The sequence below is a fragment of the Eutrigla gurnardus genome, assembly GCF_963514095.1.
Source record: "Eutrigla gurnardus genome assembly, chromosome: 20".
NCBI lineage: Eukaryota > Metazoa > Chordata > Actinopteri > Perciformes > Triglidae > Eutrigla > Eutrigla gurnardus.
Window position 1 is genome coordinate 15,415,163 of NC_139931.1, and position 26,747 is coordinate 15,441,909.

At 42.3% G+C, this 26,747-nt stretch overlaps 1 protein-coding gene across 2 annotated transcripts in view; it reads left to right on the plus strand.

Annotated features, from left to right (window-relative positions):
* LOC311031580 (myosin-10) overlaps positions 1–26,747 on the plus strand; it is a 48,352-nt gene that overhangs the window by 1,370 nt on the left and 20,235 nt on the right. For both annotated transcript variants that reach the window (XM_084037934.1, XM_084037935.1), the window contains exons 2-6: positions 74–452; positions 5,637–5,793; positions 23,151–23,178; positions 25,090–25,192; positions 26,145–26,174. In XM_084037934.1, coding sequence (XP_083894060.1) covers positions 108–452; positions 5,637–5,793; positions 23,151–23,178; positions 25,090–25,192; positions 26,145–26,174 — 663 coding nt within the window. In that variant the 5' untranslated portion in view covers positions 74–107. The remainder of the gene's footprint in view (positions 1–73; positions 453–5,636; positions 5,794–23,150; positions 23,179–25,089; positions 25,193–26,144; positions 26,175–26,747) is intronic.

Consider the following 26,747-nt stretch of genomic DNA (forward strand, 5'->3'; position numbering starts at 1 on the left):
ACAAGGTGTGTATTACATATTTCATATCTTGCATATAATGAAGTACCAATCCCTGCACTCCTGTCTGTTCTAGGTGACCACGTTGCTCTGGTAAAACCCCAGGTAAGATGTCTCATCGGAGTGGGCAAGAGGACCCAGAGCGGTACCTGTTTGTGGACCGGGCTGTGGTTTACAACCCAGCCACACAGGCTGACTGGACGGCCAAGAAGCTGGTGTGGATACCCTCGGAGCGCCATGGCTTTGAGGCAGCCGGTATCCGGGAGGAGCGTGGCGAGGAGGTGCTGGTGGAGCTGGCCGAGAATGGCAAGAAGACGGTGATCAACAAGGACGACATCCAGAAGATGAACCCGCCCAAGTTTAGCAAGGTGGAAGACATGGCCGAGCTCACCTGCCTGAACGAGGCGTCTGTGCTGCACAACCTGAAGGACCGCTACTACTCAGGACTCATATATGTGAGTGACTTAGACCTGGATCATTCAAAGATTGTCTGTGTTTTCACTTTCTACACAGGGAAATGATTAACCTTAAAACTCACACATCCTCTGGTTCTTTCAGCTGTAGATTGAATTTCACCTAATTTGAAGATAATGGGCAGCATTTTAGCCGCCTGTCTTTTAACTTGTGTTCAAGTAAGATCTGATTGTTTGGGGACAGAGAGGCCATTGAGCTTTCTGCTGTTCCTGACCACACACACTCCCACACAGCATGCGTGACAGACCTAGCCAGTCTTTTAACCATTGCCAGACGTTGACGTCTCCATTGGATTGTCTCTCCTTAGTGCCCCTGGGTAACAGACTGCTACCTCCCCCCATAGCTTCTCTCTCACCTCAGTCAAAGGCAGGCCTCTTCTATAAACACTACTGGTTTCAGTTTGTTTGTCCTGCTCTGTGCCCCTACTGGTGGGTCTTGTAGTCCCACTATGTAAAACTGAACAGCTTTGGCCCAAAATGCAGGGTAACCTTATTTTTAACCTTGAATGTACACACCTCGAATGTGTCATATACACACCAATTCATGTTCTAATTGACCTGTCTCACCTCGCCTGTCTAATGGCTAAATTGTATGTTACACTGATTTTTGTGGCCTGTGTCACGTTGACACGGCCCTATGATCCAGTTTGACTACAGATGCAGGTGGGCTGTGATGTTCTAGTTGTAATCTTGACCCATTTAGTGGCATGTTTTCCAGGAATAGAATGTGGGCTGGTTGTCACCTGAGACTGCAGCAGGAATTGTTGCACTTCCTCACAAGACATGATAAAACCCTCACCACTGACCCTCAGATGAAGTCCACCCCTTTTTGTATGTGAATGCATTGAAACACAGTATGTCCTTGAAGTCAGAAGGTGAGGGTTCAGTTTAGTCATATAGCAGAGTAAAATCTGAATGCTTCAGTGAAGGTGGTATTAACAGTTTCCCATATGCCTTGAATTGAAATGCCAGTCCTCCCAGTTCCCTACCCTGCATTTTCTCTCATACCATAGTGTCATGGTCTTTTCCATAGTTCAGAATTGGCTTTGGAGCTTCTTAATTTATCCATTGGCTAAGAGAAATTGAAAACATGTGTCTACTGGTGTTGGTTTTCTATCAGGACGATCATTTTCCCATTCAGCTCGCTCTTAGAAGAAGAAATCCCCTATGTTTTAAAAGTTTTCCAATGTGTTTGGCTAACCCGCTCCCAGAGCTCAGCTACATCCACTGCAGACATAATACAATGCTTCCCCCAGGCTGTGTTCTTAGTTGAGGTAGGGAAGACTTCAATATCTGAATCATTAGCATCTGATAGACTGTCAACACACATATATATTAAGGTAATATCAACAAAAATGACTTATTGCCACTTAAACATCTAGTCATATCTTAGTTATACTGGTAAAAGGGTGACCACCACTGCATTTTTAGGCCTCTGGTATTCTATAACGGCTCCCTTTGCGGTTCCACCAGTGTGAAGTTAGTCTGCCAACTAATGTATTCTAGCAGCTTTGTATCTGTGGTGAGTCACAGGCTAACCGCAATGCTACACAGTAGGCTATGCCGCACTAGCGGGGCTACAAGCAGGCCTTTGTGTCGTTAGATAAGCCTCAGCTGTCAGAAAGCCTCAGCATTCTTCCATGGCAAAAAGACCGTCCGTCTGTCTGTCTCCTGCCGCCCACTTCAGCTCTGCTGCTGCTCAGTGTCCGTCCTGTCTTCACCAACTCTACTCCGTTTCCCACACTCCCTCTGCGTCTTTTCCCAGCCTCACTGGTCCTGGACATTAAAGACGTGGACTTGGTGTATTTCTTGCACCTTGATCTCATCTTACTTCTTACATCCTTGCCTTTTTGACACTTTGAATATTTCTGTGATTCAAATGCTGGATCTAAGCAAGCCAAACGTGTCCCATTCCCCTACTGAAATCTTGTTCTGTTTTATAATGCTGGGGCTGTTGGAAGGCAAACAGCAGTCTTGAGTGTTTTTGCACATTTGAAACAAAGCCACACATGTGGTCTCACTTTCTTCAGGACATTTGCAGGGTTCTGATGTAACCTTTGACATTCTGTTTGCTTTTCTTGTCACCATGATTTTGACAAGCACAAACATGAATGTAGAAGACTTGAATGTATGCCACTGATTCATACTGCTTTTTAATGAACTGCACTGCAGTATAAGATTTAACGGCCACCCTTCTCTAAGATTCAGTGATCAAGAAGTTCCAACTTGTTAAAGCTGGAGAAAAGCAGAAGGTGTCCTGCTGCTGTCGATGCTATTTGATACCATGCATCTCAGTGTATTGATCATATTTCAAAAGTCCTAGTCTGAAATATTTGCGAGCTTTGTTATGAAATATATAACAGTGAGGCACTGTCAAGGGAATGGTCGAGGTCTCCTCTCCTCCACACAGATCAATGACACCAACCTCCCAGAGTGCCCTCTCCAGCCGCTGCAGTAGAGAAGGGTCTATCCACGTAAACATGCTGCCTGACTGCTCAGAGGTGGCAGATGGGGTCGGCTGTTGTGTCTGCTGTTGCCTATGTGTTGCTCAGCTGTTACTAGGCCACGGCATCCCCATGATCTGGTTTCACAGTGGAAATATCACCTTCTTTTTCCTGGACTGGGCCAGGCATGGCTGTCTAGCAGGCAGTCCTGAGTTAGTTGTATGCTCTGCTGGCTGGCGACAGCAGTAGTAAATGTTCTTCATGCTGCCTGCAAAAAGTATTTTTTTCTATTTTCAGTGCAGTTTGATTGGTCAAAGAGATATGGGATTTATAAGGGACCTCTAACTTAAGTTAAAAGTCAAATTCAACCATTGTTGTTATTTTTAGAGATCAGATTATGTTTCCCAAGCAATGAAAATAAATAAAACGTGACACTGATGCTCCATTTCGAATCCAGAGACTGCCAATTCTGTGCTCTGTGCAGGTTTGTGCATTATCATCATGCATATAGAGACATGATGCAGCAAATTACAATTCCCCCCTGAACCCATTGGCTTCCTGGGACAGTCCCGGTATCTCACTACAGCTGCCACGGTGCTAGATGTTGCAGGACTGAAGAGGCCAGAACACACCCCCTATTTATAGCAGCTCCAGTTGTGGGGGAAATACATTTTTAATTAGCCTCGAAAAAGGAGAGTGGAGAGTTACAATTTCAGAAGTCTCTCCCTCTCTCTCTCAGGTTGGGAGCAATTTAGAGGAAGGCTGAGAACATGGTTAATTGTTTATTGCACCTCTGCTTCTCAACTGCATTGGACCCGAGGGAGCCCTGTCAGCTGGATCATTGCTGCACTTTTCATTTCAGTCTGCCTCTCTCTCTCCCTCCCCACCTTCTTGTTTCTGCTTTTTGTCTCTATCTATCAGCGGTAGAGAGCATCAGTTACTCACTGCTGACTGAGGTCTCTACCTGAGCTGTTATATAATGGTTACAGTACACTGTCTGCTCTCTGGGGCCCCTTTGTGACTCTACGGCTGCTGAGTCACTCAGAGCACAGTGCCCCACTCAGCTTTGGGTGTAGTTATGATTATGAAGCAGAAGTCACGATCTTTTAAAGCTCTTTTTGATATGAACAGATCACTGCAGGACCTAGTTTTTTGAAAAATTGCATCTGTTTTAGACTACGCTGTATAATGGTATGACATTGGCACTGGGACTTGCAGCAGAGGACAACAGAATGGACAGCTCTTGAAACTTAAAGCTCTGCTTTGAAACAGAGGCTCAGTCATTCTTTACATACTGCAGTCTGAAGAGAACATGTGCTTTTTATGATCTCCATGAGCCATGCGGGCAGTCAAAAGAAGAGTCTACCCCTGAATAGAATTTCAGCATCATCACAAAACATTTTATAGATTGTGGTTCTAAGTTTCCCTTTTAAGTTGTTCAGCTTTGTAGTGCAAGGGTTCCGTGTAAAATCACTGTAGAGTAAAGTCTGGTCCCAGAAGAAGACAGAACAAACAAATATGTATGCCACTCTGACCCGGGAGCCAGCAGGGAGCCTGCTGCCTCTGATCTCCTGGGCCTTTCATCAGCTCGGACTGACTGCATTGTAACATCCATGTAACAGCATGCGTTGCACTGTCCTTTTGTGACTTTTCACTCTTCTTGGAGATTTAAAGTCCATGCGTGTGGTTAAATGTGCTAAATTCCATATTCAGACATATCTGAGGGATTGCCTCCACATGGCTCTCAATATGCCAAGGCTGAGCTGAGCTCCTGTGACGATGTCGTCGATTTGGATAGCATTATCAGTGGCACTGGCTGTATGAGTGCAGTGCAGAGTGGTGGCGATTAGCTAGCCAGTGGGGCACACACACAGGGGCTGACATGCATTAACATGCACACAAGGCCCAAATTTGCGTTGAAATTTAAAATGTAGCTGCTTTAAGGTTTTGCAAGTATCGAGTTAGGTAAGTAGGGATGGGCATTTGCCTGGGCCCAAGGATTAGCTTAACATGCCAGTGATGAAATTCATACTACTGGCAAGCAGCTCTTTCTCTGTGTTGTCTATAGGTGGAATGCAAAGCCCCTATAGCATCTGCAGAATGAGAGAGAGCCATCGCCCCACCAGGGCCTCACACTCTTTCCTGGCTGCCCTGCTGCCTGTTCGATTCAGTGTCCATACCCAACACACACTTTGTGGGGAGAAATCTTCAGGATAATTACACAACCACAAGTCAGGATGTAGGCGAAAAGTTTGCTGTGAAAGCCATTTGCTGCATATTTTTCATCGTATTCACACACTGTTCATATTGTGCAGTATTTGATTTTATAAGGACTCTCAGGGAATTTTGTTGCTGCACAAGAGTCTGTTCAGTGTTTAAGTCTGTCTGACTCTTAATCAGTCTGCTCTGCGTCTATCTGCATCCCCGCTATGATGATGTAAGCTCCTAAAGCGTGGGTAATGACAGGTCTAGCTGCACTGATAGAATGCAGACATGATGGTTTAAACAGCTAGAAACATGCTTCTTATTAGTGTTTTCTCTTTATATCCACATCAAACTCAGGCTAAAGCGAAAGTAAATATTGCCTGTTTCAAGCAGGATTTAGCCATGGCATACTTCATATGTTTCTATATTTCTGGAATATTTAATGCAGCCCTTTTTTTTCTTTACTGTTTATTCATCTCCCATGTTTGTTTGTTTGTCTGTTTTGTATTAATTACAGACATACTCTGGCCTATTCTGTGTGGTTATCAACCCCTACAAGAACCTGCCCATCTATTCAGAGAACATCATTGAGATGTACAGAGGGAAGAAGAGGCACGAGATGCCTCCACACATCTATGCCATCTCTGAGTCAGCATACCGCTGCATGCTTCAAGGTATGACAGACAGTTGTTCTTCTTAATTGACCTTTTATCTTGCGTCTATCAAGTTCCATGCTTTTACTGTTGGTCCTCATTGACAGGTTCATGAAAATGTTATGTTTCACGATGATTAATTGTGTGAATTTTAGTGTGTCACAATGGTACTTAAAGTCTACATTCTGAAAAACAGTTGAGCCTCTGAGACAGATTTTCTTCCAGAGCAATGGCTCCCATTGGTCAACGGCTGATAGTCTGAATGGATTTTCTTTTATTCCAAATTGTATACCGTAGCTTTAATGGGATTGTAGGATTATTAAGTCACTTTTTATCGGCCATCCTCTCCAGGAAGAGGTGTTGTCCTTTGGTGCAGTTAAGCTGAAAAAAAAGGGGTGGGTTGTTTTTTTCTGCAAGTGTGTGCTCATTTGGCAGAGAGTTTAGCTCACTTGCAGGCAGCATGGGGTTTGGCTGCATAGCCCGGGCGATTAGTGTGTGTGAAGAAAGTGTGTGAAAGGTCACAAGGTCAGGGAGGATGTGACATAATTGATTATGTCCGAGAGGTCTGTTGTCATCAAGGGGGTCAAGTAGAAGATTCACTATCTGGCAGCTTTTCCAGCTGTATCACAGTGTCATTGGGTTAATGGCTAATTGCATGGTACAAGGCTGTTCAACAACATTCACTGGGCAAAGGATTTAGGACTGAAGTTTTAAGTTGCATTGTTCATACTAAACTTGTTTTCAATATTATTGGCATGTGTTGTGCTTATGTAACTTCCTGGCTCTGTTTTCTGTTATTTCTCCAAACCATGAACTGATTTATTTTCTTTGAACCACTGTTCCGTTCTTTCAATCACACAAGCTCAAATTCCTCTCAAGAGTTCATTTCATAGTGATGCCATTATTTAAGAAGGATTTGCGCAGCCGTGTGTCCTTATTTTGGGTTTGATCACAAAGAACATTATAATACTGAGATACATTAAGGCTTTGTTTCTTCATTTTTTCTCCTCAAATTATTTGACAGCTTCCTTGTGGATTTGTTATCATTTCTTGTGGCGGTCTGTATTTGGTTATTTGGCCAGCTGAAATGTACCACAGCCTCTCTCTTTGCTTCAGATAAGACTAACGTGCTTCAAGTGGCGAGGCTGAGATCTATAAGCTTCTAATGGCGTGGGTTATTAGAGGGTTGTCTGTGAGAGCTGATGCCCTGTCACAGAGAGAGAGAGAGAGAGAGAGAGAGAGAGAGAGAGAGAGACGGATGAGTTAGACTGATGAGCAAGCAAAGAGGAAAAGCAGATTCAAACATTGTCAGTCTTTAGTTTGTCATTAACTGGACCTGCTGCACAGAACACACTGCTAACCTGGTCTATACCACAAACTACAGTTGTTACTTAAGGTTTTAGCCTGTTAACAGTTTATATCATGAGCCCATATCAAGCCATCCACCCTGGTGAAGGCAAGATGGGCCAAAACATTTAGGGGAATAAAATATATTGTAGTAGAGTTGTGCAACATTTGCTGGACTTGTATTGAAGCGTACTCTAGTCTGCACTAGGGATGGGATGAAATAGGATATTAAAAACAAAAGAAACACTCACACAAGTTGATCGTGGTGAATTTTCATTATCGGGATAATCTTAAATATAGTCATAATTGACTTGGAAAAAGCTGTTTATTTCACTATTATGGTGGAGAAGTGAAAAATAGAGCCTTTATTGAAAATGCAGGCATGGGGACCCTCATATTTATGATCATCTTATTTATGATTATTTTGTTGTTTTTCAGTAAAAAATACTACGTTCACAAAAAAAGTGTCTTATCCGTGACACAATTAACACATTTGTTTCTTAACAAACAATGTTTCATTACAACTAAGTGATTCCAGTATGTTTAACTGTCATTATACGAGTTTCAAGCATATTGGGATTATATGGTGAATTAAAACGTTTTGGGTCGTCATGACATGAAATGTTCATATGGTCCCATGCCTAGTCTGCACCTCACCGGTGAGCATTATCCAGATTTAACATGTGTCAAAAGCAAAGACCCACAAGAAACAGGACTGTGGCCCACTTCGGGTCTGACTAATTGTTTTTGAATCTCTGATGTAGAAGAACCGCTGTGATAAGCAGAACCTTTATCACAGTCTATCAGTGTTTGGACAGCCTTAGCCTCTCTGCTGTGTGCCATCACTGTCAAAGCATGAAAGAACAGCTTTAGTTTCTCCCTTTTTGCTTCTAAAGGACTTTAAATAACCTGTTTTGACAATGTTTTCCCTTGGCTTTTTTTATTTTTTATTTGTCCCAAAATACTTCAACCTTGATATGACATTGTCTCTGGTTGTCTGGTTGACCTCCACAGCTGCAGCTGTAGAGCTCCAGGTTTTGTGTGTGCAACTGAAGTGCTGGAGGCTCCCTGTCATTACTTGCCCTCAGCCCTGGTCTCCACACAGCTGAGACTTTGACTGGATGAGCAGGCCCAGGGCATGGACCACATGTCACATATAGAATGCAATCGATTTTAAAAGTCTTAGGACTTAAAGTATGTCTCATGTGGAAATATGTGCCCCAAAGTTCTGGGAAACTGTATTTGTCCAAACAGTCTTAAGTTATTAATTTTCTCCTCCTCACTGTATTTCTTTTGTTGCTTTTACAATATAGATGGAGCTTTACTCAGAACCACAAGCACACAATGAACCAAACACACATTCCTCCCCACCCTATTATCACTATGCGATATGTTTGCCTGGATATGGGACACCTCTCTTGTGCCACCATTCTTCTCCCTGACCCCCTTTTCCTTGTCTGCGATGTTCATTCCATCTGACTGCTGTCCCCCCCCCCACACACACAAGGGGCTGGGGCAAAGTGGAATGAGGTCATCACTGTCCCAGCTTTCCATACTGTGCTGTGCTAAATTCTACAAGCTGAGTCACAGCAAAGTTGTCACAGTCGTCCGAGTAGGGGTGCGTCACCATGGATACCTGTGTGTGTGTGTGTGTGTGTGTGTGTGTGTGTGTGTGCGTCGACCAAAATAACCTCCCCCTGGGATGTCAAATAGAGGTGTCACTTAGTGAGTGGCAGTATTTGAGGTGGCAGCAATGTGTTATTGACTGAATCTCCTTCAGCCTGTTCAGTGTGGCTAATGTCCTGTTCAGGGTGAGAAAAGTGGTGTATTTTAACTCTCCAAAGCTATTGCAAGCTATTTGGGATCTCCTAGGGTTTTATAATTGCTTTCTTTCTACTCTCAGTGACTAGAGCAGCTTCCCCCTCTCATTTCCACCCTTTTCTTTGCTTTACTTACTAGTTTGCTCAGTCTTCTCCTTCCTTTTTTTCTTTCTTTCAACCAGAATGTTCTGGCTTGGAAAACACTGAAGAGGAAAATTCCCCACATCCTTCAAGTCATTTTGGTTGCCTTTCACTTAGCATGAAAAATACGAACCGCAGCCCTGCTGGAAGCTTTGTGGTGGCTTGGTTTGCTTTGTTCTGTCCTTCTCCTGCTTTGATCAGGAAACACAGGAGGACAAGGGTGTGGAATGTCCACCTTCTCATCACTCCCCCGCGTCAGGATACAGCCAGGGTTGCCATGGTTAGGCCTCCATTTAACTGACAACAGCGTGTCTTTCACCGCTCAAGGCTTAGCTTTGGGCAGATTTCCAGATACCAAGCATCTGTGTGTATGCATTTGTGTTTGTGTGTTTAGCATACATTTTTTCCTGTCATCAGTTAGTTGTCTGTTTCTGGCTCATGCTGCTAGAAACAGACTTCCACTCAGATGGCACTGTGTACAGTAGTGTTAGTGCATCTGAGCTTACTCAAGAAGCCGCAGGGCCTTAAGAGGACTGGTCATTATATTCTGAGGTGAATGCCACAGATACTGTAGCTCTGCACATACCACACACACACTATAGTAGCAGACCTGTCCCTAAAAACATCCATGCTGTTATTCATGCATGGCAAGGCAACAGAATTAGGTCTGCAGCCTGCAAAGAGAGATTAGAAAAGCACATCCTATGAGAGGGATTTCTTTAGATTAGAGTCAGTTTTACGACTCCACCCCATGGTGGAAGTTTTGGAGCAACACAGATAGCACTGTAGGCACCACATGTTTAGAAAACGTCTGAATAAATAGAAAGCAGAACCACACAGAAGAAATCTGGCATCAACACGTGATCTGTGTGTGGATGAAGGATGTTACATATAAATATGAAATGTAAATGCACTCAAAACACAGTGTGATTGCACGACAGGTGGTCTATGGGTAAGACAGGCCACATTTGGCTTTAATTTCTGCAGTGTGCAGGTGGGCCACCCCTCAATACATTTTAACTGTAACTGGTCAACTCTGGCATTGGTCGCTCCCTGTATATTTATATTAATTTATACTTGATATATTTTTGCTTAAACATTTTATATTGACGAACTTAATTGCATTTGCTCCCACAGTAACTTGCGAGGTCCTCCATGGATCCTCTTGGTGTGGTCATCATTAAAGGAGACCTGTTGGTGCAGTAAATATGCTGGTATTTTCTTGCTTTCCATATCAGACAGCAGTTGTTAAGCATTCATTCAAACCTTTATTAATTAATGCTCTCTTTACTTGTGCTTTACTTGTCCTTTAGAAGAGGCAAGCACTGTCAGACAGGCTATGGGACCCCTGATACAGTGTGTCACAGAGCAGACACATGTACCCACAGCAAAAGTAGAGATTTATGGTTGTAAACTACCAGAATTTATATTTTGTATCCAGTTAGAGTCCTGGCTCACACATGAACTACAGCCCACCCCTAGATATGAAATATCTCTTATCCAGCAGAGCAAGAAGGGGACATAGGAGGTAAAACAACAGTCGGAGAAGTGGAAAATGTCTTGGAACACAGAGACGAGAGGGAGGGCCACGCTGGGTGAGACATGGGGAGAGAATAGGGAATGTTGAAGGCCTTCATATTGAAGGGGATAGTTGGGGGGCTAAGCTTAAATAAAAGGGGGCAGACCCCTACAGATACGATCAACAGGATTGTTAGTGGATATTTAAGAATAAAGAAGAGAATAGGGTGGAAAGAAGATGTAGAAGAATGAAGAGCAGAGAACGATGGAGTCAGGCAAAAGCAAGAGGGGGCAGAAGGGCCGGAGTTATGGGGGAAACCGAGCAGAGGGTACAGGGGGGAAAGCAGAGGGGGTGGCCAGCATTGTAGCTCACAATGGGGGCTTTGTGCAGTCTGAAGGGGGCTGGGACCAGGGTACTCTCTGTGCGTGTGTGTGCTCCGGGAGGCCTGGAGCTAAAGAGCTCTTCCTTGGGAAACGAACAGTGAGGGCTGGTGAAGGGCACACCCAGGCCCTGAGTGACAAGACAGGTGTGGAGGGTCAATGGGAGCAAGGTGTGTGTGTGTGTGGGTGTGTGTGTGGGACTTTTCACTGGTCATCAAGAGGACTGTACTAGCTTACTAGCTACAAGAGATGACTTTAAGACTGTTAAAACAGCATGCTTGCAAACACACATCTGTCTACACACACAAATACACATACACATGTATTGGCATACACTCTTTAATGGCAGACAACTGTGGAGTTCATACAGGACAAAATCATATTTCTGTTTGTGTGTACACGTGTGGAGGAACATAACCATATATCAGACATGATGTGTGACCCCCAGACACTTTTCTAAGCCAATCTGGAAAGGCCGATGATTGGAAAGCTGTTGTTTGTATGAAGTCATGCATATCTGTTTTAGGGAAACCACAATCCTTTATTTCCTCAGTTGACACATTTTTTTTATATCGCAGGTGATGGATTTCAGAAGCTTTGCTTAAATATATTTCACTTATCTCTTTAACAACAGTTATTGAGAATTGTATCCAGGTCAACAATAGTCCACCTCCTATATATAAGCTAATTTATTTGACTGTGTGTTTACACTCTTTGCTGTGGTAGATGTGTGTCTGTGTCGGTGCAGAGACAGTCGTATCACTGAGAGGTTGTGGTGGATGATTTAAGGTAGAGCCTCTGTCATGGCATGTATTGCCCTCGTTCTTGGATAGTGTTGTCATGGGAGACGCATAGCATTGATACCAGAAGCCTCAGCACCACAGATAGGGTTACCTGACTGATGCTGTCACTGCCCTCTCACTGACACCCATAGCGTTCCAACCCACTGCAGGCCAGGAAGAAAGGCACCTAGCTGCACAGCTGTCCGTCGCATTGACTGTTTCTTTATGTACACAGTCACTCTGTTTAATGAGCTACCGATGACACGTGTATTTATTAATCTGTCAACTGAACTGAACACAAGTCTCTTTTTTTACTCTCACTGCAATTTGACTTTGTTGCATCTCGACTTGTGGCGGCTGCAGTGACCTAGTTAAACTTATATTAATTAGAAATAACCTTTTTTCCCTATTTGATTTTTTTTCCGATTTAGTGTATCATTTTATATGCTTTCCTGAGTCATACACAGCCACACAGTCTCACACTGATACAATTCCCCCACTGTGAAACCCGGCTCCCCCTTGTGTGTCTGGATTCCTGTGGGGCTGCAGAGCTTAGCACTGTGATATTAGAGGTGCCAGCATAAACAGACAGGCGCACACCCGAAAACAGCCTTGTCCTGTTGGATTATGGAAGGCCTAGCCATCACAAAGAACCACTGTGGACCAAACAAGCCACCCGATGGCTTGCCATCTGCAATCGATTACATTGCCAAATACTTTCAGCCATATCTCCCGCAACAGCTTTCTCTACCCTTTCATTGACCAATGAAGGCAACACCCATCAGCACAAGGCTAATTTTACACTCTTGGTAAGCATGCTGTTGTGCAGCACTTCCTCTGTTAGCATAAGAAAAACGGTGCATAGTGCAAACTGCAGTGCAAGATGTCCACTGTCTTGTACATGTTTAGGGGTGATCATTGACTATTCAGCAGCAGTAGTGCTAATGTGTATTATATTTCCATGGTGCCCTCAAGTAATCCTTGTTGACAGTGACAGGCATGGAGAATGGATGGACATGATGAGGTGTGACAGCAACAGGCCATGAAGCTGCATAGGAATTGTTTCTAGGCAGATGTCATAAAAAGTAGAAAGTTCTGCTACTTCTTCAACTTTCTCTTTACAGATACAGTCTATATACTCTTTCTCTCTCTATTTATATATATATATATATATATATATATGCATGCAGAAATCCTCTTCCTGCTTACCAGTGCAGTTTTGTTCTGCACACAGGCACTCACTCTGGATCGGAGCATATCACACCCCTTGGAAGAAAGACAACTTATTTAATGAATCCTGAAATCTTGAATTTCAGCATTGTAACAGGACCAAACAAGATTTTAAAAAGTAATAATGAAATTCCTCTGGTAAGAATGTGTGTTTTTATGTCTGGTGATAGGTTAGATAGTAAGAGACGACACAATTGCATGTATGTGGGGCAATAATTGGTTATTATGATCGGAATGTGATTAGAGCCTAATGTTCTAGGCTAATGAACAATGGTCTGAATAGAGACGGAGTATATCAGAAGCACAGGATAGACCCCTCACCTCTTCGCTATTGTGGGAAATGAGAACATGAGTGTGCCTGTGTGTTTTTGTGTTCTGCTATTTTGAAGCTGCTGGTACATTGTCTGGCTTGACCACTGTGCTCACTGAACCAAAAGGTAGATTACCTCTCACTGTTGCCATGTCTCCCACTTCTCCGTGTGTTAGTCTGTTCTCTGCCTCTTGCTTTCTGTCACTTCTCTTCTTCTACAACAAGCCCACGCTACAAATAGTTTAACTAGTAAAATTGTATTATAGTGTCTCCCTTCCACCCACACCAGATGTTATAGTCCCACTCACTTTACTCCCAACTGGGAAGTTGAGCCATGGGTTTCCATTCCACCATCAACACTCAATGTCTCTGCTATGCTGCCATATAGCTGGCATATATCTTCAGGGCAACAGACAGTTAATGCAGGGCAATAGAGGTATTAGATTTCAAAGAGTCTTCTAATTATCCCAAGAATGTTTACTACAGCAGCCCAGCACCTCTCCATGAGAAACTTGTGGGACATGGTCCTCTACACCTCTCTCTCTCTCTATCGCTCCATCTATCCCCATACCCCTCTTTTTCCCTTCCAGACCTTTCTCATTTCACCCCTGCGTCAGAAGCATTCGAAAAATGTGCTTTGTGGGACTTGAAAAGGGAAGGACTCAAAGGCCCTGTATGAATGCTCTCCGTAGAATACGGCTCAGACATTAGAACACAAGCCTTACAAGCCAAAGGGGCTGAGAAGCTGAATTTAACACACAAGTTTTTATCAGGATTAAGTGATTCAGTACAGTTCAGGTGGTCTGAAAGTGGTGGTGAGAGAGAGAGAGACAGGACTGGTTAGAAGCTTTTTAAAAGAGGAAGGTGAAAATGATGAGAATAGCTTCCTCCCTGCCTTTTTGTGCGTGTTGGATCTTCTCTCTACCTTCCACACTCCCTCAGGTGGTCCCTCGCACACTGCTGTAATTTCCGAGAGGGTGGGGACATTCACTAACCAATGATGCTGGTTTATTTCTGCCCGTGATGATCTCAGCTGCCAACGGCCATAGCTATTCGGAAACTGAATCAGAAGTACAGAAACACACTCAGGATTTCATCTGCAAGTATGTCAGTGGGTGGCATGGAGTTATTTATAGCCACAAAGCTCCCATATCTGGTCTCCGTTTTCTCCCATGTGCCAATATGATACTTACACACTATGTCCATTTTCCCATTGCTTTCCCCTATCAGGTCCATTCCCACCACACCCCTTGCCACTTCCCCAAACTGTCCTGCATTCTGCCCTGTCCTAGGAAGTATTCATATGTGCCAGATGCACAGGGGAACATCCTGTGACTGGCAGTTGGATGTAGGACGGCCCCCGCCCACCTGCATGGTCAACATTGTTGCTTTGACATTTTTGCTATTGATGGGAGACTGGGTTATTGGTAGCTATTGATAAAACAACTAGAATGGTGACCCTAAAAACAGACACAAACTCTGCATTTTCACTTGCCCCTCATTTCCCCTATATATCACTTCTGTTGCACCGACAGCCTGCTGAAAACAACGCCTGGTCCACACCCAAGAGGCCCCAGTGCTGGTAGGGAGGGAAACCAGGGGCATCTGAATTCCAGCACACAAACACAAACACACACACACACACACACAGACTGGTACACATATGTGGCCAGTCAGCTCAGTGTCTGCCCTTCTGTTCATATGAATGCCTGTGAATGCCTAACTGGCAGCTGGTCCAACAGCATTTTTACAGTGACTAACGCGAGCTGTTTCAACACTCAGAGGTTGCAAATGTCCATATGTACAGAAAAGTACATTGGCGTAACTGAAACGCCAGAGTATCTGTTAATACTGTTGCTGTTTTCCACAGCTAATATTGTAAATGGACCCGATTAAAACTTTAACTACCGACACTGAACAGTTTGGTACAAATTGCTACTGACCTCATTTTCTGGTGCTTATTTTAATGATCTGGAGCATATTTTGTAGTCTACAAAGTCATTGTTATTCTCATAATAATGACGTATTTTGGGCAATAATTTCAGACCTACCTTCAAAGTACCCTTGAGAATGTTTTCTATAATTCTGCTTCATGATCACACAAGCACAGTCAGTGGAGGGAAATTAAGTGGAGTTCTGATTATTTCTTGAGATCAGTCATCGGCTGAGCTGCTGCACAAAATAGATGGTAGTTTAGAAGGTGCTGAGGTCTTATGAAAGATGTTGAGTTGCATTACGGGAAATGTAGGATGCAGCATTCTGGGAGCTTAACCCATACTAGGGACTCAAAGTGAAGATATCTCAATCTTGGTTGCTTAGATTGTGACCAATGTGTTTTTATTCCGTCTCTTGTGAGTCATCCAAGTACACGGTTGTACACATAGTACAATACTAAATTGAAGTACCCTTTTAACAATGAACAGAGTGGCTCGTTTTTGGTGGTTTTATGTATTATGTCACATGTTTTAATTGCTTTTCACAAAAGATTTCTTCCAAGTTTATAAATGGATCACTTGTAGGCCCCAAGTACTGTAAATACAAAGATGTGTATCTTGTGATACTTTAATGTCCACGGTTACTGTTCACACAGTAGATGACGTGAGTGTTAATGTTACCTTAATCACTGTTGGAAGATTTATTGCTTCTATGTCTGTTTATATGATCTAAACTGCTGTCGGAGGATGTAGCACTCTTAACTGTGTTTAATTTGCGTCTAATCATAATTGCCCAGAAGCTTTGGCGTGACAGTTAAACAGTGCAGGTATCGACAAACCAGAACACTTCCCAGATCACTCTGACTGCTGTTTCCATTGTCTGGGAATGTGAATGAGCTCTGTCTCATTCACAAACACATACTTAGAGCTTTGTTCCTCTGGTTTTTAAGTAGCTCTAGATTGTGTCCTCTGCCCTCCGCATATGAGAAGCAGGCCGCCACTTTTCAGTTATGCACTAATATTATCACCGTATTCTCCTGTGACGAGGGAGTGCTTTTGTGTGTGATTGTGAGGGCACTTCACCGTGTATAGCAGCAGTTTATGAAAGAGCAGCTCACTGGCTATCTTTCAGGATTTCATATGTGTGTGAAGTGGTTGCCACGGCGCTAGAATTTTCATTGTGTGCAGTTGCATTTTACGACTTCTTTTATGAAGCAAATTGTAAGAGGTTGAGCTCCAATGTGGGAAAAAATGTGTTGAATCCAGCTTCAAAGAGCCCAAAATGTTTAAAACCATGTTTCCATTTTTGTTCCACAGTTTTTCATACATGAGTCTGCATCGGGGAGTGCAAGCGCTGGTGTCAAGTTTTCCGATTCGTTAACTTTGCCAATGTTATCACAAGTATGAGATTAATGAGAATATATGTGTAATTGTAATCGTGGATTGTTTGGATGTGCACAGAGTTAATGTTGAGACAACAATTTGCAATAATCAGGAGTCCAATTTGTGGGTAAGACTTTGGGCCGAACTGCATTGAACTGGAGCCATCTTGCTGAGGACCATTGACAGTAAATGGAAGTAATTATGATCCTTGTTCTTGTACACTAGGGTTTGGTTTCAACAGAGGATGTTTTTGGTGGTTAAGTTTTGGAATCTTAAAACTATATCAGCCTGGAGCCTAAATGAGAAAGTTGAGGAGAATGAGAAATTTTGTTCCACAATCGGACTCATTAAAACCGTGAAAAATAAATTACTAATGACAGTGCTGTTCTTTTTTTTTTTGCCCATTAATTACAAATATTTAATAGATAAAATTCTTGTTGATCATTTTTCGTCTTTTCTTTCAATTCAGACAGTATATCATCCCAATCTTTTGGCTTCTTGTCAATGGAAAGCCCTTAATTTACTATGAACGTGGAACTCCCTATGAAGAGGGTGTCAGTAGTTAACAGTAGATTCCATATAGCTATCAAAACAGAACAACCATCTGAGCATTACAGTCGGAGAAGGGATACTGAGGCTGTGCTAGGTTAAATGAGCTTGATAATAAGGGGTTATTGTAACAGTTGGGGCTTTTGCAGAGGCGGCGATAGAGGGGGATTGCTCTGGAATGTGAAGAATGAAGGGGGTTTTTTAATCCTTGAGGGGGATAAATTATTAGCAGCAAAGGGAACCCTGCTGTGCAACACAGGCCCGTCTCCTGCCATGGCAGTCTAAAGTGAGACCCATGAGAGTGACTGTGTGCAATTGAAGTACACACAACTTTCCTCATTTGTGTGAACTAATTAATGAATCCAGTGCACACATTTTTCAGCCTTTTTGATTAGATTTTACATTATATTTTACAACAGTACAGTACAGTATTTAACTGTGTTTAAAGTGTCACTATTGAGAAATGTCTGTTACATGAGGTAAAGTCTGCTTTTAGAACTTGAACATGGAGTAGAAGTGACGTATTTCACCCTTCAGTGAACCGTGGTAGCAATACTGATTAGTCTGAAAACGGCCTTTTCCTGTACTGTCATTTAGGTTTGTATTTAGCTTGAACCAAACAGACCTAACTGTGGTCTAACCTACATCTTGACGAATGATTGGGCCAACTTATTTCCATCTCACATTAACATTACCTACCTTTTGTGGAGGAAATAAGAGTGCAGCTAAACGTTCTGATGAGGTGATGGAATTAAAAACATCTGTTGGTGTGGAAAAGTGATTTTGTTTCCAGTAAAGTTCCTGCTCTGTAGTGGTCTGAGCAATCTGGCTTTGCACATTCACAGGGGGAAAAGGAAATGAGAGCAACAGAGAGAAAGGGGAAACACAAAGGGGCAAAGATTTAGTGAGGCAGTAATGAGCTACTGGAAGGGAAGAGCGCATTCAGTTTAATTGGTCCACCTACGTCTAGGCCAGCATGGCATCCTGGGTAAATATGACCCAGCAGTTAGTTGCCGTGGTGATCTAGGAAGCATCGGCTGCCAAGGTGGGTGCATGGATGAGATGGATGCATGCACTCACCCATTCGAACAGCTTAGACCGCTGAAGTGAATTTTAACAGTCCGTCATACATCTTCTGATGCACTAACTTGGACACATCATCAGTGTTGGTGCATCAGAAGATGTATGACAGACTGTAATTTTAACAAAACGTATTCATCACAAAAACACAGCAAGCCAACAGAAAATGTAAATAATCCAAATAAATGTTGAAACAAAGAACATATGTTTAGAGTTACTAGACTGTCAAATATCCAAAGATCTGCAACTGTTTTTGTCTGATTGCTCTACATGATGTGCCAGTATGTGATGATGGAAGAGAGCGCTTTTACAAAACTACCCTTTGTTTCTGGCAAGCAAAGTCATTATGTACTTTGTGTGTGGCCTTACTGTAAAATACAATCACAAAAGGGATAGAAAGGAGTTATTGCCTATCAAGGAAAGGTTATATGTCCACAGAGGAATATAAGGTCAAATGAAAAGCGTAAAGAGGGCAAACGGATGTCTGACGGCGGAGAATGAAGGGAGAGTAGCTGTAATAGATGTCCAAAGAAAGGGTCAGCTTAGGTCGTCTCGTCTCCCACACCGATAAGAGGTGTATTCATAATGACAGGTATCTGAATATCTTTACAACTTTTGAAAGGCTGTAGTAATGTGAGAATTTTTTCTGAATTTCCTTTTATTGTTTGGTTTTTGTCCGTAGAGCCATGGTATCTATTACTGCTCATGCTGCCTTATCTCAAAATGACTGCTGCTGCTTCCAGAAGGACAAAGCATGTGCACCAGAGGATTTTGTTTTTTTGTTGTTTTTTTTAGGAAAGACTTATCCATCACATGGTGTTTATTAAGGCACCAGAGCAACACTTGAGGTAACTGTATGGGTATTTGGGCTGACTACAGTTGCGGTCAGTGGGAAAGTCCAGACTGGCACTTTAAATACAAATGACAAAATCACAATCTGTAACAGATTCTTTTCCCTGATCGTTGCAGATTGCAGTCAAGAGCTAATTTCAGAGGCATGAGGTCACACATACAAACTGCTTCTCTCTTCAATCATGTAAAGCTGATTAGACGTTGCTCAGAGGCTGTTGAGTGAGTGTGTATTTGTTTTTGCACTCATGATAGGTTACGCAGTCTTACGTGCCTCAGTTCAGTGAGGCTGGAGGTGTACGGTCTTGAGAAAATCAATGTTCAGGTTTATGTCGATGTGGCTGTAAACACAGACAGCAAGATTAATCAAACTTTGTCCCATGTTTCACAAGTTACCTCATCGTCAAGGGAGATGGGGCTCATTCATCATTCCCATTATTACCGTGTACAAGTTTGCATACATTTGTTTTATTTGTGCATTTTTGTGTCTGCACTACATTTGCATTTATCATTTTTTTTATTATCAGAAAAACAGATGTTCAGACTCCGGATACACACACGCACAGTCAGACACACACACACACATACAGCCAAACTCATTTGTCACCTGAGGGAACATCACTTAAGTGCAGGGACAAAAGTTAACTTATTTGTTGAAAGATAACACCTTAAATATTGTCTCAGCCATCTGTGAAAAAGCTCTTCATCCCTACAGTGGATGGCTATTAAAGAGACCACAACTATTTCCCATCAGAGGTGATAGCTAATCATGGTCTTTTGCTGAACTGGCTTATTCAGCCATAACGGAGGAAGAGAACTACATAGAGGGGTTTTTGAACATCAAAGAAAAAACGTTTAACACAGACAGTGTAACATCTAACAGCAAAATCTGCTCCTATTCCTCAGCAATGTAGCATGCCCTGTGGGTGCACATAGGGTGGCCCCATTCCCTTCAGTTTCAGGAATGTGGAAGTTTAACCAAATTTGTCTTTTTCAGGAAATGAAATATCTCCTCACTTCCTGCCACAAGAATGTCAGCAACATTTGTAGGGCAGCAGGAGGACATGGAAAGTACAAAGTATTACTTTAAAATCATAATGAAACCTGTTGTCTCTAAATTGTTGCAGTGAAATGATGGAAAATGTCTTCACTAAAGTCTTACGTGGACCCCAAAATGCCATCTCAACTCACAGAGCCAGTTTGCACACAGAGGTTGTGTGTGTGATGTTAGACATGGTGGCGGATATTCATATCACTGTTCCTCCTGTTTACATCATCTGTTTTAGTCTCTGGCCTTTGTTGTTGACTTCATTCCTCACACAGTATACAAGTAGATAGTTTAACACCTTTAGCTTTCAGTCACAGTAAACCGTTACTACTTGGGATGGGTACCGAGGTCCAATCATTTTTGGCACCGGTACCGGAATACAGATAAACTTCAGGAAAAACAATACCGCTATCGGAATTTACATTGTTTTCTCTCCGGACTCTTCGGTGTTGAAAGTCCAATTGAAAGCTGTTGCTTGTCATGTTTACAGTCTTCTAATGATGATGTCGCATTGCCAACGTTCGACAATGACACTGTGTGTGTGTGTGTACAGACAATCAGTCACGGCCAAATAGGTAAAAATGTCCAAAGTGTGAACGAGAATGCAGCCAAATGCAACATATGCAACACAGTAGTCATGAGCAAAGGGGCTTACACCAGCAACATAATGATACACTTGCAAATAAAACAGTATAAATCTAAAGCAGTGCAGCGTGTTGACTGTGTTAGCAAGCGGCTAACATTAGCAAAGCTAGCAGGGTTACGTCTTCAGTGCGGCCTCCCGGCTGAAAGTTCGGCTGTCTCAGCCTCGTTAAGTCAAGGTAGCACTCGTCATTATAAGAATAAGTCTTAAGTTATGAACTCTAAATACCTACATCTATTAAATATATGTATTTTAGCTTCTAGGAAGAATTTGTAAATTGCAAGTTAAGCTGCTGGAAAAATAGTATTAAAGGTTGTATCAGCGATTCTGGTGGCCCTCACTTCCGTTGCGAGATCCAAAACAAACAGAGCCAGCTAGCCCCTCCCTCCCGTGTTTTGAAAATGATCATGGACGTGATTGGTTGGAACACTGTTTATTTTGCTTTTGAGGTGTTGGTAGTACCATTTGTTTTTGTGTGCGATCTCGGAGTCTAGGCTGCCTAGAGTTGGGTTTTTTGACGGCCTGCTTATGGGGCGGGCAGCTAGCGGATCGTGAGGTAAAAACAGATGAATGTGATCATTTGTTTCGGCCCAGAATCGCTGATACAACCTTTAAGGCACATCACATCAGACACACCATAAAATAAACATGTCTTGTCATTCATTTTTAAATTGCTATGAAAGGGAAAGGGAAAATAAAAAAATAGTAAACATGCCACAGTATAAACAATATAAACATGTGAGAAATGTTTGTCAACAAACGAAAAAATATAATTTCACCAAATTATAGAGTCCTAAATCATAACAATACCCTAGTTACTAGCTGCACGTTTTCTTCGTCAGGTGGCTCCTTTCATGTTAACTGATACATTTTGGGATAGTTATCTTGAGGTTGATACTACCAGGGTTCTGTTGGATTCCTCAGTGTTTTCAGTTTATTTTTGTTTGCTAATATGTGCACCCTTAAACAATATCCTTGTATTCTGAGTTTCCTGTGTTTGCCCTGCATGTCTTCCCTTGTAAACCTGTTGTCTAGCCTTGTCTGCCCTGCCTTTGTGTTGCCGGTCCTCAGTGTCTTGTTAGCCTCCTAATTCCAGTTCCCTGCCCTCTCCATCTGTGCATTGTCTAGTGATTAGCTCCTTGGGTATTAATACCTGTCTGCTCCTATTTTTCTTTTTTGTTTGCTCTTCCAAGCTTCAACCGTTGCCATGGTAATCAACATCCAAATTAGTATTCGATCAGCATCAGGATTTTTTTATGATTTGCAATCAGTGTTCTGCTCAACCTGTCGTTCATTTTGTAATAATAAATGTCTCGCTGCAAATGATTCTGCACACTCTTACTTGTTATGTTATTCTCAGGCGGATAGCAATGGTTGTTTTGGGTATAGGTGCATAATATGCGAGTGCTGTCCTGGGTGCTGAAACGTAGGGGAGGAGATCGATAGACAGGTCTCAACAAATCCAGCTATTTTATTTAAGGCCTATATGTTGGCAAGGAATGTGCTTCTGATGTGAACAGCTGCTCATGCAATAATTGACATATCATGGAAGTCATGCATCCAGTGGGAATCTAGCATAAAATAATTAGTTTATTGAGAAGTTGAAACAGTTAACTAAAAGTCATGGATGTATGAGATATGTAGGTAAATGTTTGGGAACCTCTTCCCTACAGGACTGTAAAATAAAAGCTGCTGTATTCACAGACCTACGCTGTCCTCCCTAAAATGAAAGAAATATGTGTCATATATCTTGTTTACTCTTGGATATATTGAATTAGGTCATGCTCTGATTGTGACAGTTTTTTTAGCTGATAAATGGGTCCGTTCTCTCTGGGTTCTGGTCTTTGTAGTTCTTTGTAGTGCGCAGCAGGACCTTCAGAGTTGAGAGGTCACACACTTCAGTGGGCATAGCTAATCCTGTCATCTGGACTTCAGTCTGAATTCCTCCGTGATGAAAGGGGATGCAAAGGTGCGAGAGCTATGGTTTCTGGTCTGGGTGTCAGTTCATGGCCATTTCACAGCATGGAGGGCGAGCTGTTAAATGTACACACACTGGTTTAATGTGACTTTGGTGACCTTGAAGGAACGTTTAAGTGTTTCCAGTTATTCTCAGGATAAATCAATATATATATCAGTTGTGTTCATTTACAAGCAATCCAACCCTGCAGTCTTACCCAGCATACTGTTGCTCCTGTATTATGTTGATGCTGTGCCCTGTAGCAAGACAATGCATTGCCTTTGATTGTGTTATAGTCCAACAGCTTGACCACAAAATGCCATTTTTGTAATGATTCTAGTTGGAATGAAGAATAAAACCTGAGAGAAGAGATGTTGATTGTTTTTTTTCTGTTTTCTCTTAACAGATCGTGAGGACCAATCAATCCTTTGCACGTAAGTTCTTCAACCGTTAAGTCGATTAATGTACCTCCTTCCTTAGGTCATTTCTCGGGTAGGAGAGCTGATCTGTTGGTTAGACAGGGTCTCACTTCTTGTCCTCAAGTGACCTTAAAGTACTTCTCAGGTTCATCACCTCTGAATTACCTGGTTTGGTTTGTCTCTGTAAAGTAACCCTTTCCTCGTCTCCCTTCTTGTTTCTCAGTTGACCAGCTCCCATCATGCTGCTGTGTTATTTAAAGACTGGTTTCAAATAGCTTTCTGTAGATGGTGGGTTGTGCAGCAGCTCTACCCAATACTGAAGGAGTTATATGTGCGGTTTGGTGCCCTGCCTTCATAGTCTTTGGCGCAGACTAATTAAGTGCCACACTCTTTCAGTGAGTGGACTGCTGTTGCATAATGTGTCCTAGATTCGGAAAACATCGCCCCCTGTTGGTGACAGTGGAGCAACTTAAGCAGGATCGTTCATCATCGGTAGTGCATAATAACATGTATTGAAACAACAACAGAGAAGACCCCATATATGGTAAAATAGACACTTTGGACCTTTCAGAAAACTGCACTAGAAACTTTTTGTCTTCGTCTTGTGCCGCTGTAATGCTTTATTTCCATCCAGAGATCAATAAAGATTGATCTGATCTAATATTATCTTTTCCAATTTTACTTTCACAATAACCTCCATTAATGGCGATTTCGAGATGTAGGATCACATGGTTTCACTACTGTTTCAGGTGTTACTTTACTTAGTCTTAGGGGGGAAATGCATGCATGAACTTTGCAACCACTTTTTATTTGGTTAACATAGCAGTTATGTGGTTGAGTGCTCAGAATAACATTTGCAGACCCGGGTCTTGTGAACGGTAGTATTTATTTACTGACTGTTCCCGCGGTTTGTCGTATATTAACTATAAAACATAGGATGACTCTGTGTTAGTAGCCTGTGTTATACACAGGATTAAAGGGTGAATGAAGTCACTCTAGTTGCTGTAAAAACATGCTCTAGCCGCCCGCTCACTGTTGTGTGACTGTTTTCACTGTGAGGTTTGAGAGCTGTGAGAGAATGATCAACAGAAGATGTGAGGCAGGAGTATTCACAAAGTAAGAGACCCGGCTTTAACCCTCCATGTTATCTACAAGAAAAAGCAAGAATGAGAAATATTCGGACACTAAGAAACAATGAAGACATCAAGCCAGACTGGGATGTGTGACTAACTAGACCAATCCACGGTGAGCCTGTATCCTGTGTTCAAGAACTCGCCCATTGGATTCTAGTGCGGCAGCTCAAACTGCAGCAGAGCTAATAGCCAGCTTTACTAAAGCCACCGGTATGTAGCTAGATGTAGTGTTGCTGGCCTGGTTTGGATGTTGGCCCCGGTTTTTGGGGGCTCTGGGACCAGGGCCTGGGACTGTGGGAGCTGTGTATGGCTCTGCCTGAACACAGCTATCATTAGAGAAAGCAAAAGCAGAGCCTGGAAACATTGGAGACCGGCCCACCAAACCACAGGGTTCTCCAGTAAAACAGGCTGACGGACGAATGGAAGAATTTAGAAAACAACAACAGATAGTGTGATGGATGCTCACTCTCTCTACCTCTCTTCCTTTTCTCGTTGTTTATTCTTCCCTTCAAGGCTCATCCACCATAATTACTAGGTACATTAGTTATGGTTTTACAGTGTTTTGTCTGTTCTTTGCTAAATTATGGACCATTTGGACAGCTGTTATGTGCCTGTAATGCCTCACTACTTAAAACCTGTATTTCACGATTTATTACAAATGGCTTTGAAATGAATTGTTGGAAGTGAAATTGAAATGAAAGTGTTTCTTTTCTCTCACTCTTTATTCAATCACATATTGCTCCTTCGATCTGTCCATGTGTATATCCATGCTGTCTCTCCCATTTGTTTTCAGAGGTGAATCAGGAGCCGGCAAGACCGAGAACACCAAGAAGGTCATCCAGTACCTGGCCCACGTTGCCTCCTCACACAAAGGACGCAAAGACCACAACATTCCTGTAAGAACCCCACTGCCTATACTTTGCCTACTCTATCCATGGCCGCCTCCAGTTCCCCTCCCCTCGTATTGTAATTCAAAGGAATAGTTTGACAGTTTGGGAAACAAGCTCATTCAGAGAGTTAACGCCAAACACAGCAATCCGATCAATACCACCTTCATATCTGTCTGTATAAGCCTATAGCCAGCAGCCGATTAGCTTAGCAGAGAAGAGTCAGCTCTGTCCAACAGTAACAAAATTAAAAACAGCATCTCCAAAGCTCAGTATTTAACATGTTAAATCTCATTCATTTACTCCAGTTGGAGTTTCTGCTGGTTGCTTGGCAACTGCTCAGTGCCAAGAAATATTACGACCAATTACCCTCCATATAATGGAATTTTTGCATGGATTATGGTTAACAGATTTTCACTTCATGCTCATCATGACCAAAATAATTAATGATAACGATATTATTGCAATATCAATTAAAAAATAACACGATGAGTCAAGTTCATCTCATCTAACTTTGTTTATTGCGCCTTTTGTCGTGAGGTGCTGGATTTTTTACACAGTTATTAACATATCAATATTTCATTTTTAAATATCATTGTCAATACCTGTACAATTGCGACTAGCATGGACAACACGAACACAATAAAATGTGTTTTTATTACCTCTGGACAGAGCCATGTTAGCTCATTCCCACTCAAAATGTCAAACTATTCAATTCATGAATTGTAATGTTGCTATGTACAACTGCTTACTTTTCATATTCAGTTTACAAAAAGTTGTGCATTATTAATCCACAGCTAAGCTAATAGATTTTAATGAAGCCTGGTCACTCCACCTGCTCCATGTCATCCAATGCCATTCTGCCAGCAAAGTGTGTACTGGTGTTCTGTTTCCTGAGGCTTGTGTCTGACATGAGCGCTTCAGGTTTTAACACTTGCATTTGTTTATCCATAACAAACAGCCCGAATCTCCCAAAGCATTCAAGCTCCAGGCAAGTGTATCTCCCGCTTCTTCAAAAAGAGTGTGGTGTTCATTTTTGGTGGTGTTATGTGCATGCCTTTCTCTCTAAATTTCAACTGCTTCCATAATGATGTTGACAGACTAATTCAAACTTTTTATGAGGTATTTGTTTGTGCTGGCTCAGTCTTCTCACACGATTATTTGAAGCCCACTGAGTCTGCGATTAAACCAGCAGGCTCATGATACTAAAACACTTTGTTTTATCAGTTGGTTCGCGTTTATTAGAATGGTTGGCAATTGAGATGTTTTATTAGAAACACATGTCAGTCAAATCCAAACGAACAGGTCAAACCTATTCATTACACTGTTAAGATGAAGTGCTTTTTCGAGCATTATGGGGAAACATTTGCCAGCTTTTTATGTGGATGTCCAATCAGTGTTAATGTAGTCCATTGAAGCAGTACAATCCTTATTATATTGACTGAGAAAGCTGTTCTCCTGCTTACATCCGTCTATGGTGGCAGACACTGTAAATCCAAGCTGAACCATCAGCCTGTAGAAGTGAGTTTTCCCTTTAACTGTTCATCAGTCCTCCTGGTTCATG